At 37.0% G+C, this 23,682-nt stretch overlaps 2 protein-coding genes across 4 annotated transcripts in view; one reads left to right on the top strand and one right to left on the bottom strand.

Annotated features, from left to right (window-relative positions):
• Positions 1 to 12,575, bottom strand: part of METTL15 (methyltransferase 15, mitochondrial 12S rRNA N4-cytidine) — a 92,701-nt gene extending 80,126 nt beyond the window's left edge. The window contains exons 1-2 of the mRNA XM_040068226.1: positions 12,451 to 12,575; positions 10,785 to 11,064 (exon numbers count right to left, since the gene is read on the bottom strand). Of these exons, the coding sequence (XP_039924160.1) occupies positions 10,785 to 11,048 (264 nt within the window). The 5' untranslated portion in view covers positions 11,049 to 11,064; positions 12,451 to 12,575. The remainder of the gene's footprint in view (positions 1 to 10,784; positions 11,065 to 12,450) is intronic.
• Positions 12,480 to 23,682, top strand: part of KIF18A (kinesin family member 18A) — a 31,046-nt gene continuing 19,843 nt past the window's right edge. The window contains exons 1-9 of one of the 3 annotated variants that reach the window (XM_040068222.1): positions 12,480 to 12,572; positions 13,372 to 13,758; positions 14,418 to 14,575; positions 15,577 to 15,681; positions 16,656 to 16,766; positions 20,016 to 20,213; positions 21,486 to 21,659; positions 22,540 to 22,614; positions 22,862 to 22,971. In XM_040068222.1, coding sequence (XP_039924156.1) covers positions 13,431 to 13,758; positions 14,418 to 14,575; positions 15,577 to 15,681; positions 16,656 to 16,766; positions 20,016 to 20,213; positions 21,486 to 21,659; positions 22,540 to 22,614; positions 22,862 to 22,971 — 1,259 coding nt within the window. In that variant the 5' untranslated portion in view covers positions 12,480 to 12,572; positions 13,372 to 13,430. Of the gene's footprint in view, positions 12,573 to 12,596; positions 12,719 to 13,371; positions 13,759 to 14,417; positions 14,576 to 15,576; positions 15,682 to 16,655; positions 16,767 to 20,015; positions 20,214 to 21,485; positions 21,660 to 22,539; positions 22,615 to 22,861; positions 22,972 to 23,682 lie in introns of those variants that run through there. The other 2 variants (XM_040068225.2, XM_040068224.1) reach the window with 2 other exon arrangements.

The raw sequence follows: 23,682 nt of genomic DNA, 5'->3' as shown, positions 1-23,682 counted from the left end.
CACCACGACACTTCACTGGCTTCATGTTCAGCTTGGCTCTTCCAGCAAATCCTAATCAATTACTTCCATTCAAGTTCTCTTTCCAAAAGTGAAATAACACTGGAAATTGCAATATCCAACACAATAACTGAGTAATGCACTCAGCTGACAGATGGACACTGGAACTTTGGCCACCCAGCTACTGTGATTCTCAGGAGGTCACTACACCAAGCAGGTAGGTCATGCTGTTTCTCATTTTCCTGCCTCAGAAACTCTAGAACTGCTTCCCCGACACACTGTGACCTCAACAGCTGCAAGTGGATGTCCCTCCAATGTGCTGCAAAGCTCTAAACCAAAATGCTAATCTCTTTGAAAAACCAGGAAAAGAGGCATTTCTGCTTGGCCACCCAAAGCAGAATTTCAGTATTGTTGCCTCTAAATTCTGCGAAGTAGAAGCAAGACCATTGTGCTACTTTATAACAGAGCTGTAAACATAAATTCTGTGTAATGAATTTGAATTAATTAATCTATAAAGATAATCTGTGAATGATTCAAAGTTTGTAGGGATATAATTCAAGAGACAAAAATCTAAATTCAAAGCAGAGTTTGAATAGTAAACAGCATGTAAGACATGTCTGTAAACAAAATATTTTGTTTATTTCCCCGGTGCTGTTTGGCTGTATCTACCAGAACAGCCCAGTGGAAGGAAATTCTCAGAACTACCATTTTGTCCCAGCCCCTGCACAAAGGCCAGCAGGTTTTACTCCAGATCATTTCCCAAGGTCATTTCCTTTTTATTAATATTGTCCCTAGATAACAGTTTGCTTATAAAGTCAATGCCAGCAGAGGTCAGAATTCAATCCTGCTGAACAATTACCGATGTAAAAAAAATTCCTCATTAAAAAAAAAACAGAGATGTCATCTCTCTTCAAACAAAATATACACTAAGTACTCACTTCCAAACTCGCAACAGCAATATTGCTGGTTTTACATAATGGGACCTATCAAACTATTTAATAACCTCACGTTTCTAGAACTATTCTAAATCTACAACTACTTTTGCTAAAGCAAAAATATTGATTAGAAGATTTAGCAGTTGGAGATCTTTTTCCTCCTTGTTAGCATTTCAATCTCTAGTGGGAGAAAACAAAGTTTCCTTGAAACTTTCTCCTCTTCTGCTCTCCTAGAAGTCACTTTTGTTGAATGAGCATAACTCACATAAGCTGAAATATCTGCGGCTTCTCAAAGCCATTTAAAAATTACTTCAGTCTAAATAGTAAAAGTCAAAGTCTGTCTACCCCGATCAAGTCCAAATCATATATCTCCAAATTTCAATTACATTTCTCCATTCTAAGTACTGTTTCTTTGGTTGACTCAAGATGCCACTTAAAACGGGTAAGTATCCTGTATTCTTCCAATTTATCTCAAAATTATTTATTGCATCTACCTCTATGTCCTACTTAATATATGCATAGATCAACCATGTAGAGAAAGGTTTATATTTTACTTTTTGCATAACAACCCAAGAATTTGTCCTCAGTTCCCATTAAATACACAAGAATTAAAACAGTATTCTTGTTTTATATGTCTGCCAACAGGCAGGGTTTTTAAAATTATGTTAGATAAACCAGATTGTTAAAAACTATTGGCATTGTGAGACATGATATATAAGTTACTTGTGTGATAGTAACAAAGGTTTGCGAGTAGAGAAATGTACTTTTAGAGAAATGCTGGAAGAGTACTACTGTTTTTCTAAATGAACTAAAAAACTACACACACTCAAAGTCTCAGAAGAAAACACTATTAAAACATAGTTCGCTGCTATTCACATGCTAGAATATCCTAGAACTAAGAAAACAAGAGGTCAAGGAGACAAATATATTCTCGCATTTTTATACTATTCGAATTTAGTAAGAAGCAATATTTAGGCTTTAGCAGGCTAATAACTTTTGCTCTCTCTTATGAGAATCCAAAATATTTTGCAAGTTGAGTAAAGTAAATCAGACATAGCTGTTTTTAAACTAGAGCACTTTGATTTTTAATCATGTTTCCAAAATCACTGCCTTACAGAAGGGAAAATAATATTACAAATCCAGTGAATCACACGTGGTCCATAAACACCTAGGTATGCTATGCCTCCGTCCTGAAAAGCTGCAATTTTCATTTACATTCTGTTACATCTATAAGAACTCTAAAAATTAAAGGTGACTTACTATACAACTGTGTGTTCTGATGTCATGTCATGTCAACATCAATCAGTAAGAAAATACTGCCATGTTGTAATATAATATTACTTAACAATAAAAAGGAATAAAAAAAAGAACTTCTGGAAAATAAAAACATCTGTGGCAAAAAATGTTTAAGGTTACCCTGTAGAGCAAAGCCTCATTACAGGTTTCCCTGCAGTAAAACTGAAAATGTTTTAAACCTATGCAAGGTAAACAAGCTTTACACAAATCTACAGACACAGTACCAATAAGATGCTACCAATGACACCACTATGAAAATTATGAGCAGCTACTGATCTATATAGGCATAATTCCCATCCAAAGCTTGGTCACGTATACAAGAGCTGAACTTGTCAGTGAAAATATTATAAAGGGATTAAAAGGTATTATGCAGGATGACCTTCCAGAAAATAAAGTTGATCAAAAAAGTGAAAATTTACAGTTCTCTATTTTTGCGAATGGTAATATATTATGACATAAAACCTGGGGTTTTTTCCGGCACCTACTAAAAAGAAAGATAAAAATCAAATTAAGTACATAGCAAACGAGAATTTTGGTTGCAACCAAAAGATATCTCCCATTAGTTCTATAGAGTACATGTCTTTTATCTACATAAAATGTTATCACTTGTAATTTTAAAAAATAAGGTCTGATAGGTAAAACATAACTGGACTAATTTTTTCCAAAAGTACTTTTGACAGAATATGAAATGATAAAGAAGTTGTTTACACACCAAGTCTAACAATCTACATCACAAAGAGCATATAAATTAATAGTTGGCATTTTGCAGGAAAACAACCTTCTCAGATCACGTATTAAGTACAATATAAAATGATTTTCCTGTATTGATCTGTTCAACAATTCAACATAATGCAACCACTATTTCCCATTTTTCATATTCATCACATTGGTACACTAAGAGAGGATGCTACTAAATTATACTAGTACACAGCTGAAATATCTGTAAAATCACTAAGTTTGCACATCCAAGAATTTCAGTAACTTGCACTATCAACCATCTTTTCATCATTTCACACAGAGGAAAAAAAAGATTGCTATGAACATATTTTGAAGCACCAATTAATCATAATCACTTAATGCCTCAAAATAACGTACAATTTTCTTCACAAGGGTTCAATTTTCTGATTACAGCTAAATTAGAAACAAGATATGAACAAAAATGGACAGGTTTTGCATGAAAACATATAAAAAGGCATTTTAGCTTTGCTTTGCTTTGTTTTGCACTCCTCACTTATTTTCTAAAGACTCATACCTTAATTTGCGGTCTTGATTCCACAGAACATACTGGAATACATCACCTGAAGACATTTACAATTTATCTTACATAGCACATGACATCTTTCTCAGTCATCAATTGTAGGTTCATCTCAGAAGCCTGGCACAAGCCCCGTCACTGGCAAACCACTCTAATCCCCACACATCCAGAAGCAAAGGGAGCCATGTCCTAGACCCTCTCTATGCCAAGTGGCATTCCTTGCCTAGTGTGAAAACTGCACCAATCACTGCACTTCACAAAGCAGAGGGAAACATCCAGAAAGATTATTTGGAGCAAGTTTTTTCAATGCAAGAGAACACAGATGAGCCCCTTCCCCCACTGCTCTTGCACAAGAGGTAAGAGAAGCAAACAAAAACCACCACCACCTGCCTTTGTCACCTGCTTTTAGGCAGCACTGGCAGACCTTGCTTCAGTATGCATTATTTACTTCACTCATTTTCCTAAGAGTAATGTTGTCTGGAATTAGATTTAACGACATTATGACTCAAGCACACCATTATTAACATTTCCATAGGAAATTAAAATTTCAGTGTCTGAATGACTTCAGCTAATCATCAGACTTAAGAAGAAAAAGCTGACTTCCTCTGTTACCTCAGAAGAAACTTCTTTCCTCAATTATAACTGAGGAGATATTTAAGATGCAATGAAAATTTTACAAAGGCACAAGTAAAAATCTAACTCTTTATTAATAATGGTTAGCCAACCCCAAAAAAGCCACGGACATATTTTTGATAAGCCTTGGCTGCCAGGTTCCTAACAGCAATTTGACGTTAAGTAATACCATATTGATACAGAGTGAGCCTGAAACAATATTCATTTATTTCAGTGACATTATTAAAACAGAAGAATTTGTCCTTTATTAAAACACAGTTACTAGAAAAGTACTGTCCCAAGATACTGAGAATCAGCAAACATCTTTGGAATGAAGATAACATGCTCAGAAAGTCTGGGAAAAAGAAAAAATATTTAAATAAGTAAATCAGACCATACATTTGCATGACTTCAGATACCTGTTTAAACAACAAATTTAGTAGCATAACCTTTTAATCATCTCTTTACCCAGATTAATTCTGTGCAAAACTACTCCCAGCAGTATAAAACACAAAATAAGAAAACAAAACTTGCAGGTATCTTCCATGCTCCAACAGTGATCTTCAATTGCTAGTAATATTTTGTGTGATAGAAAAAAGGCTGCATTTCTGTTTGCAAACTCAGATTCAAATATTTAATAAGAAAGCTTAGCCAAAAGACTGACTAAAGACACACAGTACTAGATGAGGAGGAAATGAGTAGCTACATATATTAATTATCACCCTTTCTGAGAACACAGGCTCACTCAAGTTAAAATTTAAAGGGCTTAGATTACTTTCTGGTGCATTTTATTAGTTTTCCCCATGAGGTGCAAAGACTAACGCTGTCACAACAGAAAAGGAGAGCATATACAGCGTCATTACAAGCTGAGTCACCCAAAAGCACTGAATCTCGCTTTATTATAACACAGCATCTTAAACAGTCTCCTGAAGCACTGTCATTTGTTATGTGATAGAATAGTAACAGCAAACTAACTCAGTATCACCATAAAATGAAATCTGCACATCTGCAGAGTCGTTTTCAGTAGGCAGACCCTGTTCCCTTGCTGGTCTCTTTGGATATAGCAGCTGCAGGCTTTCCTTCCTCTACTGCAATAGAGAAAGATGCAGAACAAAGTTGGTGAGAGGTCTTCTACTTGTAGCATTTAAATATGCCTTCAGAGAGCCATGATGCAGGTGGGAAGATGAGGTGGTCAGGCAGATGTACAAGAACTACAACCTGAAGATTCTTTCCTGTGCAGCTACAGCCATCGACTTATTCTTCCTCACATCAAAATATTCTAGTTATTTTCTCTCTAAAGACCTAATTCTTTAAGGATAAAAAAATTAAAATCTGAAAGGACCTCTTCACCATGCTTCATTCAAATCCTGCCATCATTCAGAACCAAATCCATGGATATTTTTCCTTTCTTGGTATCAACAGTCTAATCACTAAGCAGTACCAGCTTCAAAACAGAGAACAGTTATGCACTGCTCTCAAATAAATCACATGTGTTTTAAGTCATCTGTCAATATGGAATTTAAGATCCCTGTATTTTTGGAGAGCCCACTACAGAAGTCAGGAAAACAAGAAGGCAATTGAAAAGCATGATTTTCTCTGCCTCCTCAATTGGCAAGCTGTTCATGAATATAACTTCCTGTCCTGTTTTCTTCCCAGTCCCCTTCTTTCTTCTCTCATCTTGTGACGGAACTCATACAGATGCAGATACTGTAAAACACATAGGATATTTGTTGGCATTACACTGCTAAATAATACTCCTTCTACCTTACATTTTATTTTGACTGCATGTCAGAGCAGAAAGCAATTGGTTGTAGGTCAAGGAACATAAGCAAATGGGGTCTGCCTTTCCAAATCTGCATGTATACACTACCATCGTAAAACCAGACAGTATTATTATTTAAAATAACAAAAAATACTTGAAGTACTATCTATTGCATATCAGTCAAAACTGGTATGAAAATGCTTTCCATTTTCATGTACTCACTTCAAATGCGAACTTGACTAAAAATACCTCTCTTAAAGTATGATTTTAGCCAAGTATTTTAAACAGTGCTATCTGATCAGAATCCATTTCTAGTTTCCTAGTAGATTCATCCAAAAATAAACACACTTTGCATATATACACATTCAATGCACATTTGATTACACACTTCCACACACAGCTGTGATCTGAAGCCTGGCTAGCCTCTTCCATAAATTTACAACATGGGCAGCCAAAACATCAGGCAAGGTAAGAGGGACAGAAAAAATACACAGGAACTACATGATCAACTGGAACAACTCTCAATATGCCCCAGTAACACTCAAGCACCATGGGAAAAAAAGTATGCTCTGTAATTCCCAGAGTATTTTCAGAATTACTCTATATTAATTTATTGACTCTCACAAGTTTCTGTATCTTCCTTTGCTTTTCACAAAAATCACTACAGAGCTCACTGTGCTGCTGACAGAGAAAAATTAGCCATATAATTTGCATATGGAAAGATATTTTCAGCATACTTCCCACCAAAAAAATAGTTGTTTCTACAATAAAGAACATTACACAAATCAATTGCTTTATCTGTCACCTTATTCATTTTACAAGTCCAGTGAAAAACCTGCCAAAACAATAAAAACTTTCACTATGTCCAGGTGTGTGTAGTGCTTTTCCAAAACCAGTATTTCATCATTTATCTCATGATGCAACTAATATTCCCTCCCAAACTTGGTATTTTGGCTGCATTTTACAATGCATACAGCTTGAGAACTCAAAATAAATGTTTCCAATCTCTTTTCAATCGCTCTTTATTTTGGACACCCTGCAGAAAACTTCAGTTTTGAGAACCTCTAGCATAAATGGGTCATTTCAGTTATAAATGATTTGCAGATGGCTTTGGAGGTATGATGGTAAGAACCCTGGTCACCAGCACAAACATGTAACTATTTATATACCACAATACTTGAAAACCTTTGTCACAAAACAGAAGTCCCCTCTCTGCAGGGTGCTGTACAGAGAAAGGTTATATTTGCCTTAAAGCATTTCTACTCAGTACAAGGCAGAAAGAGAATACTGATGTATGGACAAGAATACACCGAAACTAAGACAACAATTTCAGAACTGACTCTGCTTGCTCACACCAACAGTCCACCTCACCTTCCTTCAAGTGTCATCTATTACTAGACTAACTAGCTCTGAAGAAAAGGAAGGAAACAACCATGCTATAGATCAACACCCAACAGTAGCAACAGAATCTCCAGGAGGTGAAAAGCTACTGACTTCAGAGTAACGCAAGCCAGAGCTCAAGCAGCACTTCTGCTCACAAGAAGACAGTGTCTGTCTGTCAGCAATGTCTTATACTTCCTTCCTGTTATTTTAGAAGTCCATGCTCACACTCCTTCTGAAAAAGAATCATTTGGTGTTTGGATGTGTGAAAATAGCAGCCATCCTGAAAACAAAGCAGTATGTACCTGAAAGAGCAAAAGGAAATTCATGGCAAAGCTGCATATTTTCAGGAAATACTTGTCTCTCTATAGAAACTAAGTATAACACATTATTTCCAAGACAAAGAGGATAATTCCTGCAATGAATGCCAAGTAGCAAAAATAATCTGAATAACATTATGGAGAATCAAAAGGGAAATACCCACAGTAAGTCCCGACTAGCTCAAGATGATGTCAGACGAGATCTCTTTGGGGAAAATAAACTGCCTTTTTTTTTTTTTTTTTTTTTTCCAAAAATTAACATAATGAGGTAAAGAATCATCTACTATTAATGGCTTCTGATGAACCACTTAAACACTGGAGAAAATGGAAAGGTCTCATTCATTATTTCTCACATCAAGTTTGACCACCTACCAGTTAATTTAGAGATACTAAAAAAAGCTTCTAGATCTACCCTAAACCAAATAATAATAGTAGAGCTTACAGTATCTCCTTCATAGTCTCTTCTAGATCATACTCAACCATAGATAAAGTCAATCATGTAAAACCCATATAATCTGAGTAGGGCATAATATTTGCTTTTCTTCTAGTTAGGAGTTTAAATATTATATATAGAAGTATTTGTTGGCACTGGAGCACTATCATTTCCTAGAGCTTCCCAACTCAAAAACCTTTAAGATTCTCATAAGAACAGTTAAAATTTCGAAGTTTCATCCTATGGCATTCATAGTAGAACTCACTGCTATTGAAATTCCTATACTTAACATTATAGCCACATTATGTGGAAAAGACAAACATCTCTAGTTAAAAGACAAGTGATCATTGCAAAGAAAAAAAATAGGAAAAAGTAGGCTGAAAACTGGGGAAACATGCTTCTGGATGTCCAAATATTGATTCAAAATATGTTTGGTTCTTTAAGAGAACAGAGAATTGTTCAGACAACTGCAAAATCATTGATCAGGCATTTGCAAACAACACTGGTGGACTGAGAAAATGTAGTATAATTAATACAGTAAATTTAAAGAGGAAATTACTTATATGTGGACTTACTGCAACAGACTTTTCATTGAGAAGTGAGATAGATTGGTAAAAACTAATTTGTAGTCTTTGCTTCAAAGACAGGACTACTACAGGCAATAAAAGAAGATTCAAAGGTAAATGGAAGTACTATTGCTTGAACTCCTGACAAACAGATTCTCCAAAGGACACAGTCAACAAGAATATTCAGTGGGAGGGCACTAACATCTTTATCTCAGCAGTGACTCACTCTTAAGTAACATTCATTTTCATAAGAACCTCTGTAAGTAAAATGAAAATCCCATTCAGTGACCATAACTATAGGGAGAACATCAACTTTTTAATTAGATTTTATTTATATTGGTAACTCCTTGTCTTAGGACACAAGAAGAAATAAAGGCCTGAATCAGCTATTTTATAACAAAGACTATAACTCTATTAAAGCCGAGTAAAGGAAATCTTTATGTGTGTAGGAGAGAATAAAGCAGAAAAACTAAATTCAAGATCAGAGCACTACTATAAAGTGTTTATAGACTTCCTGTCATGACTATAATCTTAAAAATATAAATTTATATGACACTCCCAGCTGACATCCACGTTAATACAAACTGATTACCACCACTCAGGTTAGTGAAAAACTGTCTCAACCTGTTTTCAAAATTCCACTTACACTAGCAAAAGTCAGCTGACTCAGTGACTCTTTTGCACACTACTTATTTTTCAAGGCTTTAGAAAGTGCTGTGAATACATACAGAAAAAGAAAAATGGAAGTGCTGAATAGTTCCCAGGCTTAGTCATGCTGAACAGGTTAGCACTATTATAAATGCTTCTGTTTGAGGTAAACACACTTGGGCTCTCTTATAACAGTCATTAGTGGTTCACTACTAGCTTAGGAATGCAAAAAAAATCTCACCCCAATAATAAGCTATTTTATATCCATAAATATTTAAATTAGAAAAAGTCTTCAGGGGCAGTAATAGTTCCTCTCCACAGTTCATAACCTTGAACAGTTTTGATAACAAGTTCTGTTGCCATATAATGTTTTCTACATCAACAAAGAGAGTTTAATGAACGCTGACTTCATCAGACTCTTCTTATCTAGGTAAAAACACAACTGGGAAAACAGTGTATCACAGTATATATGTTCATTTAATGTGTGAAAATGTCATCATAGTTCTGACATCAGAAAAAAATCTGAACTCAAAGTTCCTTATGTATTCCTTTAATTTAGATATCTTCAACAGTAGAACACGCAAGAGCAATGCGTACACTAATGTGTATCAGCACTATTTCCATTTTCACTGCTTCTTCAAAGACTTAAAATGATACACAAGGCAACACGACAAGATTTGACTACAAATTTTTGATCACTGAACCCACCCCAAACTTGCTACATCACTTTGCCACCGATGAAACATGTTGTTTTCAAATAAAAATAAAAACATACGCACACTTTGACCTTTCTACTTCTTTACCTATTGTTTCAGTTTTTATAGTAAAACTACACATTGATAAGCCTAAATCAGTAAGATTCTATGAAGCTAACATAAGCACTAAAATCACAGATGACAGTATCTGAAATGTGAACATTATTTAAGAATTTACATTATTTAAAAAATCCTTTCAAATCAATACTAAGACCAACCAGACAAAAACCATTTCACTGTGTATCACTTTTTTCAAGGATGTGTGTAACCATATACCTGGACTCTACATGCAACGTAAATATATCAACACAGCAGTGCAGAGACCTGAACTACCCCAGACACCAAAAGCAAACTACTTACATTACCATTCCCAAATAAGAAGGTGTGAAATTAGCTCCATGCTAATGAGGCTAAACAATTTTTAAAACCTATATATTTAGTAATTCTTATACAAGAGGAAAATGGCTTTTCAAAAGTTGATGAGATAACCATACATAAGAACTCCCCATTGCTATGAGTAATTAACATAAACTTAAGAATACACAAGTGCAATTCAGAAAGACTCGCACAAAAGCAACAGAACAGTCAAATATTACACTTTTAATAACACTACCTACCTGAGGATTCAGGCACACAGACACCAGAATTTTATTAGTTCAAATATAGTTTTAACTTGAACTTCAAAACAATTTAGAACTTTTAAAAGGAACACTGATTGTTTAAGAGCATCCCGTTATTCCTCTAAACAACTTATCCCTACACTCCACAATTTTTTTCTGCTGAACTGTTAATGGATCACAAATGTTAATTAATCATTTAACTCACCTGACCTGGCTGAGGGGATAAACAATTAACAACCTCCTCCAGCATCACTGGTATGTGCAATCTTCCAAATTTACTGTTTTCTGTATTTTCAGGTAACGCTTCAGTTTCACATTTCTGGACAGTTTGTTCCTTTGACTCAGAGTCAGAAAGCTTTTTTGATGAAGAATGGATCCTTCTGGCCAAGCCAGCCACATTTACAGCATTCAGTTTCAAGTTACGCAGAAACAAACATTTGCAAATTTGGCATGGCTTTTGAGACAACATTATGGAGTTGATCTACCTGGAAGGGCAGTAGATGTTGGGAATTACTTTCAAACAAATATTTGAAATAGTGTATCTGTTTAAATAACAAAGCAGAAACGCTATAGGCAAAGTTATATGCTTTCCAAGTTGGGCAGCTTTATAGACATGTCAGCAAAATATTTTCAGAACTTTCAAGATTATCTACAAATCAATCACGTTCAAGCAATAAGCAGATTTCTTTTCACTATCAGATTTCAATATGCTTTTCTTGAATTTACCTTGCCAGAGGCCACCAATATTTTGCTTGCATAAAAATATGCTGAGAAAGTTACGCTCCTGATAATTTAGGCTTCAGCTGGGCAGTAATTCCCCCACCTCAAATTTGAAAGTGCGTATCACTCTAACTGTGAAGAGACACACAGATGTGAGGTTTTGCAACAAACCACAGCATGTCTACACAAAACATATATATTACCGTGGTATGCTGTGTTGGTTTTGCCTGGGGTGGGGTTAATTTCCTTCACAGCTGCTAATATGGGGCTGTGTTTTGGATTTCTGCTGAAGACCCAAACGCATTGAAGGGATATTCCAGAGCAAACGACATCGTGCTCCATACAGAAAGTGGGGGGAAGAGGCTGTTTGGAGTGATGACATTTGCCTTCCCAAGTAACCATTAATTGTGAAAGGGCTCTGCTGCCCTTGGAGACGGCGGAGCTCCTGCCTGCCCATGGGAAGTAGTGAACCTACTCCTTGTTTTGCATTGCTTGTGTACACTTTTGATTTACCAATTATCTTTATTTACCAATTTTCTTTACCTCAGCCCCCGAGTTTTCTACCTTTTCACCCCAGCCCGCTGGTGAGGCAGCGAGGGGCAGATGGCTGGGGCTAAACTAACAGTGAGTGCCATCATCCCACTCACACTGACCTACACTGCTACGAGCCTAAGACAGGACGGCAACACGAGGGACACACTTTGCTTACACCCACCCTCGTTCTACACAGCTGGAGACCTTCCGCTTACAAGTGAGCAGAAAGTGTACTTTATAAAAGCGCACGTCTAAAGGGGCGCTCGGGCACAACTGCAGGCTGCCGCCTCAAGATCGGGACTCGTACTAAAGTAGAAGGCAAAGAGGACAAAAATTCCGCCCCTCTTTATCAGAAGCGACGGGAGAAGCGTCAGCAGCCTGCACCCCGGTCCGCGCCGGGCCCAGCGGCGGTGCGCGGGAGGAAGAGTCTGCAGGCTGTCCCCGCCCGAGCCGGGCAGCGGGACACGCGGAGCCAAAGGTCACCCGGCAGCCCCGGGCGTGCCCCGTGCCCCGTGCCCGCTCTCCGTGCCCCGTGCCAGCTCTCCCTCCCCGCGGCCTCCGCTGCCCCCACGGTCCGCGGACCGCGCACGGCGCGCGCGTCCACCCCACGCACTCACCGCTGGCGCCGGCGCTCTGCTGACGTCACGGGGGACAGCCAATGAGACGGCGAGGAGGGCGGCCTGCTGCTGTTTGAATTCGGCGGCCGGTACATGGCGGTTGGTGCGGCCGCGGCCCGCGGGTGAGTCCGGGGGCGAGACCGGGGAGGGGTGCGGCCCGCAGGGTGAGTGCCGCGGCGGGCGTCTCTGCGGCGGGCGTAGAGGGAAATTCTCTGGCTGTAGGGCCGAGGCTTGAAGCGTGGCCCGAGGAAGAGCTGTCTGCCGTGGCGTAAGGAGGGGGCCTAGAGAGTCGGACGGGTCTGGGAGGCGGCTCGGCTGAAACAGGGCGAGCTCGCCCTGCAGCGGCAAATCGTCACTGATAGCCTTTACCCTATAGGTTTCTGTCTGCTTTTAAGGATGAACGAATAGCCCGCTGTTAACAAGAAAAAATGGGCTGTTTGAAGGGAATGCCATTTTGGTATCGCTTACTGCTTCCCATGCAAGGCACGATAACGTAAATCCCGCTTCAACTCTGTTTAAGTCTACGTGCAACGTGACTATCAATAATCCATGGAGAGTAACGTAGGCAGCTCCTCTTTCTGCTGAAGAACAAAAAAACTACTCGCTTTAGTCCAGAGAAATGTGGTATCTCATCTGAAAGCTTGGTCTGTTACAAAGGAAAGCCTGTAGGTCACTTTAGTAATCTGAATTCTGAAATAAACTTGAGAATTTACTGGGGAACTGCTAGTTGGCTTTCTGAAAGCTGTGCTGAATTAAGTCATCTTTTTGAGGCCGGTTATAGTGTTTCCCAGAGTCTCCCATTGGGGCAGTCTATTGACAAGTGATGGGTGGATCTGGTATGGGTGCCTGATCAAGTGCGTGAACTGTTTGAAAGACTGAAAGGCATTATATTGCAAATAAAACCTGTCTTATCAATTGCAGAAAAGATTCATCTGTTCCGTCTGAAAGAGTGTTGGAAGGGAAGCTGAGGAATAGAAGGGATGACTCCTGCTAAAGAAGAAGATGTCTGTAGTCATGTGAAAGTGGTAGTCCGTGTCCGTCCAGAGACTGAAAAGGAAAAACACGGCAGCTTTAGCAGGGTTGTCCGTGTTATTGACCAGCATGTATTGGTCTTTGATCCAAAGGAGGAAGAAGTTAGCTTCTTTAACAGGAAGAAAGTGACCCATAGGGATATTAACAAAAGACAAAGAAAGGATCTTAAATTTATGTTTGATGCCATTTTTGATGACAGTTCATCCCAGCTGGAAGTTTTTGAGCATACTACCAAAAATCTAATTGATGGCTTCCTAAATGGATATAACTGTACAGGTAACTTTGCTATTTTTCTCCTCTAATTAAAAGCTTCCAAGAATTTCTCAAGGTTTCTATTTTCTGTTCAATGGCTGCAGAGGCATTAAAAAACCCTGAGACAGAAATAAAGCATTGTGGTTTAATTCACAGACATGAAATGCTGACTTTTTAGCATGTGAAGGTTAGGATAGCTATACTCTATTTTGAAAATAAAGTTGTGTTAAGTTTATAGTAGACTTGGGGATTTTATCTGAAATATATGTGCAGATGGGAGTCCTCTAGAGTTATTCAAGCAGAAGCAGTTGTGTCACTGAGTGTGTGGTAACCTGCTTTGTGAAGGTCTTGGTGTTTTTTAATTGGCTACTGGAGTGTGTGAGCAAATGAAATGCCTGTCAGCAATAAGTTGATGGCTTAGAGTTACGAGAGTAAGTTAATATTTCCATGTAATTTGTCAGTGAATGAATTTTGAACTGAAAATTCAAAAATGTTATTTTGCAAGATCTCTCTTTAATCACAGATGTGAAAGGTAAAGCTTAAGTAAGAAACTTAATCCATTTTTGGAACAGTTGTTGAGAATGACAGAGGTCTGTGAATATTCATTTGACTTTTGTGTTCCTGATTACCTTACAAACAAATTACATGCTTTTGCTTTGTTGTTTTTTGGGGGAAAAATTCAGTGCTTGCATATGGTGCAACAGGAGCTGGAAAGACACATACAATGTTAGGTTCTCCTGAAGATCCTGGAGTAATGTATTTAACTATGATGACACTTTATAAACGCATGGATCAAATAAAAGAAGATAAAACATGTGATGTTGCTGTCTCTTATTTAGAGGTGAGTTCCTGCATTTGGTATACGTTGTTTTTAATAGGTCATAATTTATAAATAAAGATGAGGTGGTTTTGCTTTCCTTTCTGGGGCTTGACAAAATATGTCCTTATAGGAGTGGAACTGTATTGTGCTGTGCAAACTTGGTGTTTCTAGGCATCTGTTAATGTTCTACAGAAGGCTGCCCAAAAGCAACTGCTTCTAATGTATTTACTGAACGTTCATGATTTGTCTTGCTCGTCTGTTATGTGCCTCTGCACATCTGCTGATGTGTACAAGAAAATATCATTTCAGGGTAATGTTTTAGGAGTTCACATCCTAAAAGCGCTGTGAAAAAGCACAACAAAATGATGTTCTGTTTTCACAAGTAAATGTTTTGGCACTGCTGCTGAGCAGTTAACCATATAACCATGAGCGTACTACCAAAGATAGTGGTATGGTTTAGTTATGGTTATCTGCTCAGCATGAGCAGATAACTAAGTGGTTAACTTTCTAGCTAAAGAAACTAAACTGCTGGTTATCTTTCTAACTCCCTCAAACTCTTAATGGACTCTAGTTGGTATTTGGGAGGGGTTGGAAGAGATGGGGAAAGTTTGCTGTGCCATGTGCTTTCACAGACCAAGAAATCAGACATTTAAAAATTTTAACAGATGTAGGTTTGAACTAAAATATCGCTGAAGTGTGGATTGTGATGTACAATGGAGGAAAATGAATGCCTTGGTTTCATACTTGTTGCAAAATTTGGTTTTTGCAAAAAAAAAAAAAATTTTTTTCAATAAAGAATGAAGATTATTTACTAGAAAGAATTACTCACTTCTAAAACCTAAAGAGAAATCATGTGATTTGAATATTTTAAGTTCAGTATAGGAAAAACGTAAAAAAATTGTAGCATGAATTCACTACTTTGTCTTAAGGGAGCATCAAAAAAGACTGGAGGTTTCTGTTTATTTAATTCTGTCAACAATGGGAGGATATTTTAATAAAGTTTTTTAAATTCCCTTTCAAAGGTTTACAATGAACAGATACGTGATCTGCTGGTCAGCTCTGGGCCTCTGGCTGTCCGTGAAGATGGCCAGCAAGGGGTGGTAGTTCAAGGTCTGACATTGCATCAGGTATGTAAATATCTATAGAAACTTATCATGCGCTTGAGATAATTGAGAAACGTTCCCATTATTCTGAGAGTTATATGGAATTTGGTCATTTCCTAGTGGATTTTTTTTTTCTGGCCATAAGCACCAGTAACTTACAAATCTAATTATTAGTAAAAAGCACCTTGTGGGAAAAAAAATGCTAGTCTTCCAGAATGCAAATATAGAAGCATTCAGTCGTTGTTATGAAAAAGATACCTTTGGCTTGATGCTTATCCAGCAGATTTTGGGTGATTTCTTTTTTTGGCTAAAATATATTGGCATTGCCTTCATTAACATCTTGGAGTGCTCTACACTGCTGTGAAATCTAAAGGTTGTTTTTGTTTGTAAATAACCATGTTTGAAAAGTTCCATATTAAATTACTTTTCCAGGACAGCACACTGATTCTTTGGTAAGGTCAGTGATGGAACTTAGTATTCCAATCTGAAAATCAATTCCTGTGGGCCTATTTTCTTGCAGCTTTCTTGTGTATGTTACATGTTGTGGCAGGAAAAAATATTCTGAGTTTGGCTAGCTCTGTGAACATCCTTCTTCCCAAACCTTGGTTCTTGTGAGAAAAAAAACTTTTCTTATACTAAGGCATTAAATAGCGATACACCAATTAAAGTCCAGACATTCTTAAAAGAGGCTGATTCTAACCATGGAGGATCTTTCAGACTTGTTTCAATTCTTTACTAAAAACATTTTCTGATTTAAGTTGCTGCCCTTAAGTGCTTGCTCTTCATACCTTACTGCTTTTTAGCAGAGAATATTTGTTTGAAGTGCCTAAATTTCAAAACAGGAAAATTTCTCTTGCTTATAGGTAGCTAAAATTTGAAGTTAGTTTATTTTTTTTTGAAGGTGAATGTTAATGTAAATGCATCTTAGAATCAGTGTATTCTTATAGTTGATGGAAAAGAAAAGAAACCTGTATTTGTCTTTTGCTCTACTCTTAAAGCCTAAATCAGCAGAGGAAATCCTTCAGATGTTGGATTATGGAAATAAAAATAGAACTCAGCATCCCACTGATGTGAATGCCTCCTCCTCCCGATCCCATGCTGTCTTTCAGGTAAGATGATATAGCCTATAAACAGTGGTCATTACTGTGAGTTGGTTTTACTTTTAAAATGTGTTGAACCATAGTTTGGGGATGAGGGGATTGAAGTTTTTCAGTTTACTCTTCTTGTTGACTCGTTATTCCTTGGAAGTATGTAATGGTTCTTAGTGTTTATGTTTGAAAAAATGACTGCAGTGAAAAGATATCTAATTCCAATTGTTTGAACTTGTGTATAAAACATGTATTTATGCCTTATTAACTTATATGCTTTAGAAGAAATAACTTACGCAAAATGGTAATTTAAAACTTTAATATTCTTATATATTTTAATCTTATAAACTGAAAGTTATTGATGTTTTGTTAATGCTTTCTATTTTCATGAAGTTACTTAGTATTTCTCTGGGAAAAATAATTTACAGAATGCAGTTATGTCTGATTATAAACTAAGAATCTCAAGCAGTGCTTTCTTACTTTATTGGTTAATGTTTTAATTTTTACAATAAAGTGATTTGCTAATATCCTAGTATGGATCAAATTTTAGAAAACTGAAATGATGATTCTTAGTTTTCAGAAATGAGTTTTGAATGTGTTGTACAAACATGCTAGAACTTAAGACTTCTCCAAAGATTTTTGGTGTTGGCTACACTGCCTTTTTCTTCTGGCTTCTCTTTATAAATACAACCTATCATATTTAACAACTAGTCCTCTTATCAATTTTTTTTTTTCTCTGTTTGCTGTTATATACTGCAAAGCAGTATCTTGAATAATTTATTTGTTCCACTCTGGGTTGGAAATATTAAAATACATTTGATTCTGGTCATTGCATTAGAGCATTTAACTGTTAAGGTCTTAACAGTACCTGCAGACTTAGACAATGCTAAATAACTATAGCAAAGTTAAAAAACACCAGCTTCTAAATGTAGAACAGAACAAAAGTCATTGCCACTCTAAAAGCTTCTGTTTTCCTATATACCTTAAACTTATGTTTGAAATTGCCCTTTCTGTTTTTAATTCCCCCTGAGGTCTGCCCTTTTGCATTGTACATGATTGCACAAAGACTTCTTTTGAAGTTGTTTGGGTTGAGAGCTGCATTGTCGTGTATGTGTGCTGCCTTTAGAAAGGCTCGAGGTACAGTGCTACAGACAGATCAGAGCAAACTGCTGATTTCTGTTTGTTTACTTGCTGTGCTGGAATGTCTTATCTCCCTCACCTTTACTTAGGAAATAGCTCTGGATTTTATTATCTGGCAGGCTTTTTCTCTGTGCATTTCTAAAAGTGGCAAGCAATTAAATAAATCGCTTCAGTTTCTTATATATTTCCACAAATCTCTGACATTCTGCGTAACAGAAGTATGTCTTTACTTCCAGAGATGTAAGTGATGAGAAATCCCTAGTGCTGTCATGATTTCTCTTTATTTTTAATGTTTCTATTATTTTAAGGGTTGCTTTTTTGTAGATATGTTATTTTTGGCATTTCTTCCCAACTTTATGGGAAGAGGATATTTTCTGAAACTGACTCAGAAATTGGTGAGTCTTGGCCCAGGACATTCTGAGCTGACTTTAAAGATGTAGGTTTTGCCTTACTTTACCATATGTCTTAGGTTTGAAATATCTATCTGGGTTAGGCAATTACTGCATCTGAAAGGAAAATCTGAATTGCCTCACTGTTCTGTTGAGAGTGTTCTGCTTTGGGGCATTTCCTGTATCTTTTGAGTTTTTACAAAAGCTTGAGTCATACAACATGGTTTGGCTGTCACTCTACCTTTCCCTACTTCATTAATGATAGTTGCTGTGTTGTTCTGGTAGCGTGTTCCCAGCCTGAGGTTTAGGGGTTTTTTCTCTCTTATACTGGAAGCAGTACAACTGAACTTAATTGTACTGTTTGATACAGAAACCTATCTGTTTGAAATAGATTTACATTTCATGGCAAGTCATAAGAATTTTTATTTATTTGCAATACTTGTCAATCTGTTTTCAGTTACAAGGTACTGTGAAGACTTCATTTCTTGTGCACAAAGCTTAAAGCTACAGAAGTAGTGAGATACTGTCTTTACTAGTCAGTCACCTTATATTCATGGCAGCTCTTTCCTAATTCACTGTCCAAAAGGGCATTCATGTATGTGTCAGTAACCATTAGCTATGGCAAGGTACTCAACACCAAAGAGGGGGAAATATATACTGAAGAAGTATAAAAACCATCTAAGGATAACTTTGGTTCTTCTTACTGACTGTATATTCGTGCTTTGTCTACTTCCTTATAAACCTGAGGAAAGAATACCTTCAGCAGCAGAAGGAAGCAGAAGCATTTAGTTCTTTGTACAGTGAAGATTTCAGGAAAGTAGGATGAAGGGGAACAAGTGGCTTCAGGAGGCATCACATTTGAAAAGTTCCTGGAGTGTATTTTCACAGCAGTAAATGAGTATTGTTTCTTATTAATGGAAGATACAATTAAATCTAAATCACTGAAAGGTCAGCCTTTTCCTGGTTTATCCCTATACATCTCATTATGGTGTACTCCTAAATGTGCATTTGAAAAAGGAACACCTTTCAATTGGAAGTTCAGGAGTGTGATATGCATTTTTAGTGCAGAGGAATCAAGAGCTGTGAAATTAATTTTCCCTGTAAAAAAACTCACTTGTCTTTGCTGCTTTGTGAACCTTGGCCAGTTGGTAGCTTAATCCTCTGCAGCAGGATGGGAGAGAGAATCAGAAGCAAGAGGAAATGCCTTGTGGTTCGCTTAAGTGAAGGGAAAGTGGCAGAGGGGACAATTACTTGCCACCAGCAGACCAATGCCCAGCCATTCCTCACACAATGACTACTCAGAGCAACTTTCAGTCACTTGGGGTCAGCTGTTTGCTTGCAACTTCTTGCCCACTGCCTTGACACCATACCACTGCTGCTCAGCAAAAGCTAATCACCTGTGTGTGCTGTCAACACTGTCTGGGTCACAAGTCTAGGAAACGTATGGGCTGCTGTGCAGAAAATTAATTCTACTTCAGTCAAACTCACTGCAACTATACTATGCTTCTTCCCTTACTAATACATGAAACAAGGGACTTGAAAAGGTGTCAGAAATGGATTCACTATTTTCCCTTAGACCAAAATGCCTGTTGACATTAGATATGTGCTAAAAGGTTTAACCTGGATTACAAGAAGGATTCAAATACAAAAGTCTTAAAACAGTTGTTACACTATAAAATTAATTTACTGCTTAGATTGGTTAATGGTTACTTTTTAATTTTTTTTTTTTTTTCAATTGTAGATTTACCTACGGCAGCAAGATAAAACAGCTAGTATTAATCAAAATATCCGTATTGCCAAAATGTCTCTCATTGACCTGGCAGGATCTGAACGTGCCAATGCAACAAGTGCCAAGGGGGCTCGTTTTGTAGAAGGAACAAATATTAACCGGTCCCTGCTTGCTCTTGGAAATGTTATTAATGCATTGGCAGATCCAAAGGTATGTGCTGCTTCCCCATGCAGTCTTTGCTTCCTTGTGTTCTGAAAACATTTTTAAAAGTGCTAAGCTGATTGAATGATGTGGTTTACGTTGTTGACACTGCTCACATCATCATTCTCATAGAGGATTGTCTATAGGGTTTCCACCATCATATCTGTGATAGCTGGAAGACAGTCCCAATGAGAGAGAATTCTCAAAAATTATGTGCAGCTGCCTAAGGATAGTGTCAAAGATGAATAGTACCTGCTTTTCTTATCTACATTCTTCAAAATCAAGCATATGTACAGAAGCTTGCATGAGTACACGAATAACCTTACAATTAACCTTTAATCTTAGAGGAAAGCAGCTTTTACAGCATAAAACAGCACCTCTTCCAAATAATGTCAACAAATTCTTTTGGGGTCTCACATACATCCATACACACACACATCCCTGCTCAAAGCAGTGAGTCAGTCTCCTGATATGGCTCACCAGCTCAAAGCAAGGAATAGGTACAAATTGGGTAGGACAATGACGAAACCTCCTGAACTTTTGCATAAGTAAAGTTGATTGTCTACCATAACACACTTTTTGTCCTTTTGCTTGACAAGCAAATTCCTCCTCCTTCAAATATGCCAGGGGAAAATCAGATTTAATTTCCCTTCCTGATACTGCATGTCTTCATCACCATCTTGTTGGAGGAGAACTTGGAGTTTAAAATCTGTACTACGGACATATGAAAGAATCACATTGATTTATTTGATGTGGGATTGGGTTCCTAGTGACAAAACTTAGTATCATGAAATAAAAAATCTGTAGCTTCACAAAGCAGAGTTTGTGTTGCCTGCAAAGTTGTGAAATCTCCATCCTCGGAGGTAATCATAATCCTACTGGGCATAGTCCTTGCCATCTTACTCTAGCTGACCTGCTTTGAGCAGAGTATTAAACTAGAGGGATTTTAGAGATCCTTCCCAATCTGGATGATTTTGTAAACTGAAAGTACTTTAATGTAGTTTACTTTTTCTGTTACTTGCCCCATCACAAAAATAGACGTTACATATCCAGACATCAGAAAGTAACTTAGTTAATACATATGTTGTAAAGGTGTTGAACAGTTCCAAAGGACTTAAACTGTTTAAGATGTATAGATACTTCTAAGAAGAATTAATTATGTCAAAGAAAAGTTTCATGGCTGTCACATTTTGCATTACTGTTGAAATTCTAAGCAGACTTTTATTCAAAGTCCAGTTAACTAAACCATAAATATATATATATATATCTCACTCTTTTTAGAGCAAGAAACACATTCCTTATCGAAACAGCAAGCTTACTCGTTTATTGAAAGATTCTCTTGGAGGAAATTGCAGAACAATAATGATAGCTGCTATTAGCCCATCTTCTTTGTTTTATGATGATACCTATAATACTCTCAAGTATGCAAACCGAGCAAAGGATATCAAGTCTTCTGTGAGTATATTCGTATTTATTGGTCTCTTGTCAAAGTACAATAGTGTAGTATTAAAAGAAAAATAATTGCTTTTGGAATACTGTATTTTCCTTCACTTCTGTCTCAAAATTTTGTTTCATCTCTCTTTACAGTCAGCTCTTCCTTATCTGACTGATAGATATAGTAGATACATAGTAGATCCTAATCTGGCCTAAAGGCAACATAGCCTCATTAATGAGATGATGCCGTCAGTTTGAAACAGTTTGTTTTGTGAGCATGAAATTTAGAAATAATCCTCAGCTGGTAGAATTCATATCTTTTTTAGTATCCTGCTATTACTTTCTCAGAACTGTAAAGTATATTAATAAAGTTTCTGACCAGTTGTACAACAGCCAGTCCAGGTTTGTACAGGTAGAATTCAGCTGGAGTCAAGAAGCTCAGTGAAATTGTCTTGGTAAATGAAAAGCTGTAATGTCCTGCTTCTGCTCTCTATTTCTTAATTTTTTTTTCATAACTTTTTTATTGCAGCTTCTAATTCTTTTTATGTAATACAGGGTTCACTGTAGTTTCCATTTGTTGCATACTTAAAGGTAGCTTTTATAATAAAACTCACAAGGCAGACATTTAAACGGTAAAACTAATCTGAATAAATGCAAAATGTGCTTGCATATGTAAACGTAATTATTCCTGGTTCATTGGGGGAAATGTCCTGGCCATGGGTGTGCAACAGATGACAGCAAAAGCTGACAGTTTTATTCTCCTTTTACAAGTCAGAATTTTTTTAATATCTTTCCTCATAATATAGTGATTGTGTAGCTACATAGTACATATACGCAGTGTGTATATTGTGCATAAAAACATGAAGGAGCTGCCTTTAAATTCTAACTTATTTTCTTACAGTTAAAGAGCAACGTTGTTAGTTTGGACAGTCACATAAGCCAATATGCCAAAATTTGCAATGAACAAAAGAAAGAGGTATGTAAAAAATCTGTTGATAAGAGGTTGAAAAGGTTAACTCTTAACTTTGAATATAAAAAATAGTTGATGGGATTGAATCTATAAGGTAATATGGTTCTAATGTTCTTAGAAGTAAGAATTTTTTCTTCTGAGAGGAATGTCACATGCTGCCACATGTAAAGCTGTTCAATATCAGCACAAAATGACAATTTTTGGAAAAAAGAGCAAAAAACATTTCACCTAAAAGGTTTTTCTTTTGGTTTAGATCCTAATGTTGAAAGAGAAACTGAGAGAATATGAAGAAAACCAAGCAAGCATTCCTGAAAATCGCAATACTGCAGAACTTTCAAATAACCAGCGAGTGGAAATAGAAAGGTAAATGAATCACACCATGAGCTTGCTTCCAAGCTGGAGTTTGTCGAACTTGTAAAAGCATTTGTAAAACAAACCTTCTCTTTTCATTATTGGTTTCCTCATTTTAACATTGCTTTACTTAGATCTAGGTACGGCTTTGCCTGACGTGTTGTTTCTTTTTAGAACAATTTGGTGGTGGTTTTAAAATGAAAGGGGGGATTGTAGGAAATTACATGTGACAGGAAGGAGCATATGAATGCTGGCTTCCAGCAAAGCTTCTTACCAGGCTGTGTTTGTGGGTAGGCAGAATATAGTTTGCATAAATGACAGCAGCTCTTACGACTGTTGGCAGGCACTAATTCAAGTCGTATCTTTCCTGCAAGGTTTGACAGAGACAAAACCTGGAAATTTTTCTACAAAGGGTTCACTTTATGTTTGTAGATTCCTTATTTTCTATTGCTTTAATATTTCTTGGCCTCTTTTTCTTCTTGGTGGTGTTCCTGTGTATCTTTTCTCATGTGACACTCTCATGAGAGAACACGAAAGGTAACAAACTAAAACGTGAAGAATCAATTTGTTGCAGAGGCCATAGTATTCCATGAAGAGGGTAGGTTTTGGTGCAAAGGACTTTCTGGATGTGTCTCTGCATATCTCATCTCATATTTCTGACGATTACCTAAGTTGATTAAGCTAACTTTTTTACCTTTTTTTTTTTTTTCCCCTTTGAATGTG

The sequence above is a fragment of the Hirundo rustica genome, chromosome 6 (assembly GCF_015227805.2).
Source record: "Hirundo rustica isolate bHirRus1 chromosome 6, bHirRus1.pri.v3, whole genome shotgun sequence".
NCBI classification, from domain to species: domain Eukaryota; kingdom Metazoa; phylum Chordata; class Aves; order Passeriformes; family Hirundinidae; genus Hirundo; species Hirundo rustica.
Note: the sequence above shows the minus strand (reverse complement) of the source record. Positions and strands in the feature narration are given on the sequence as shown.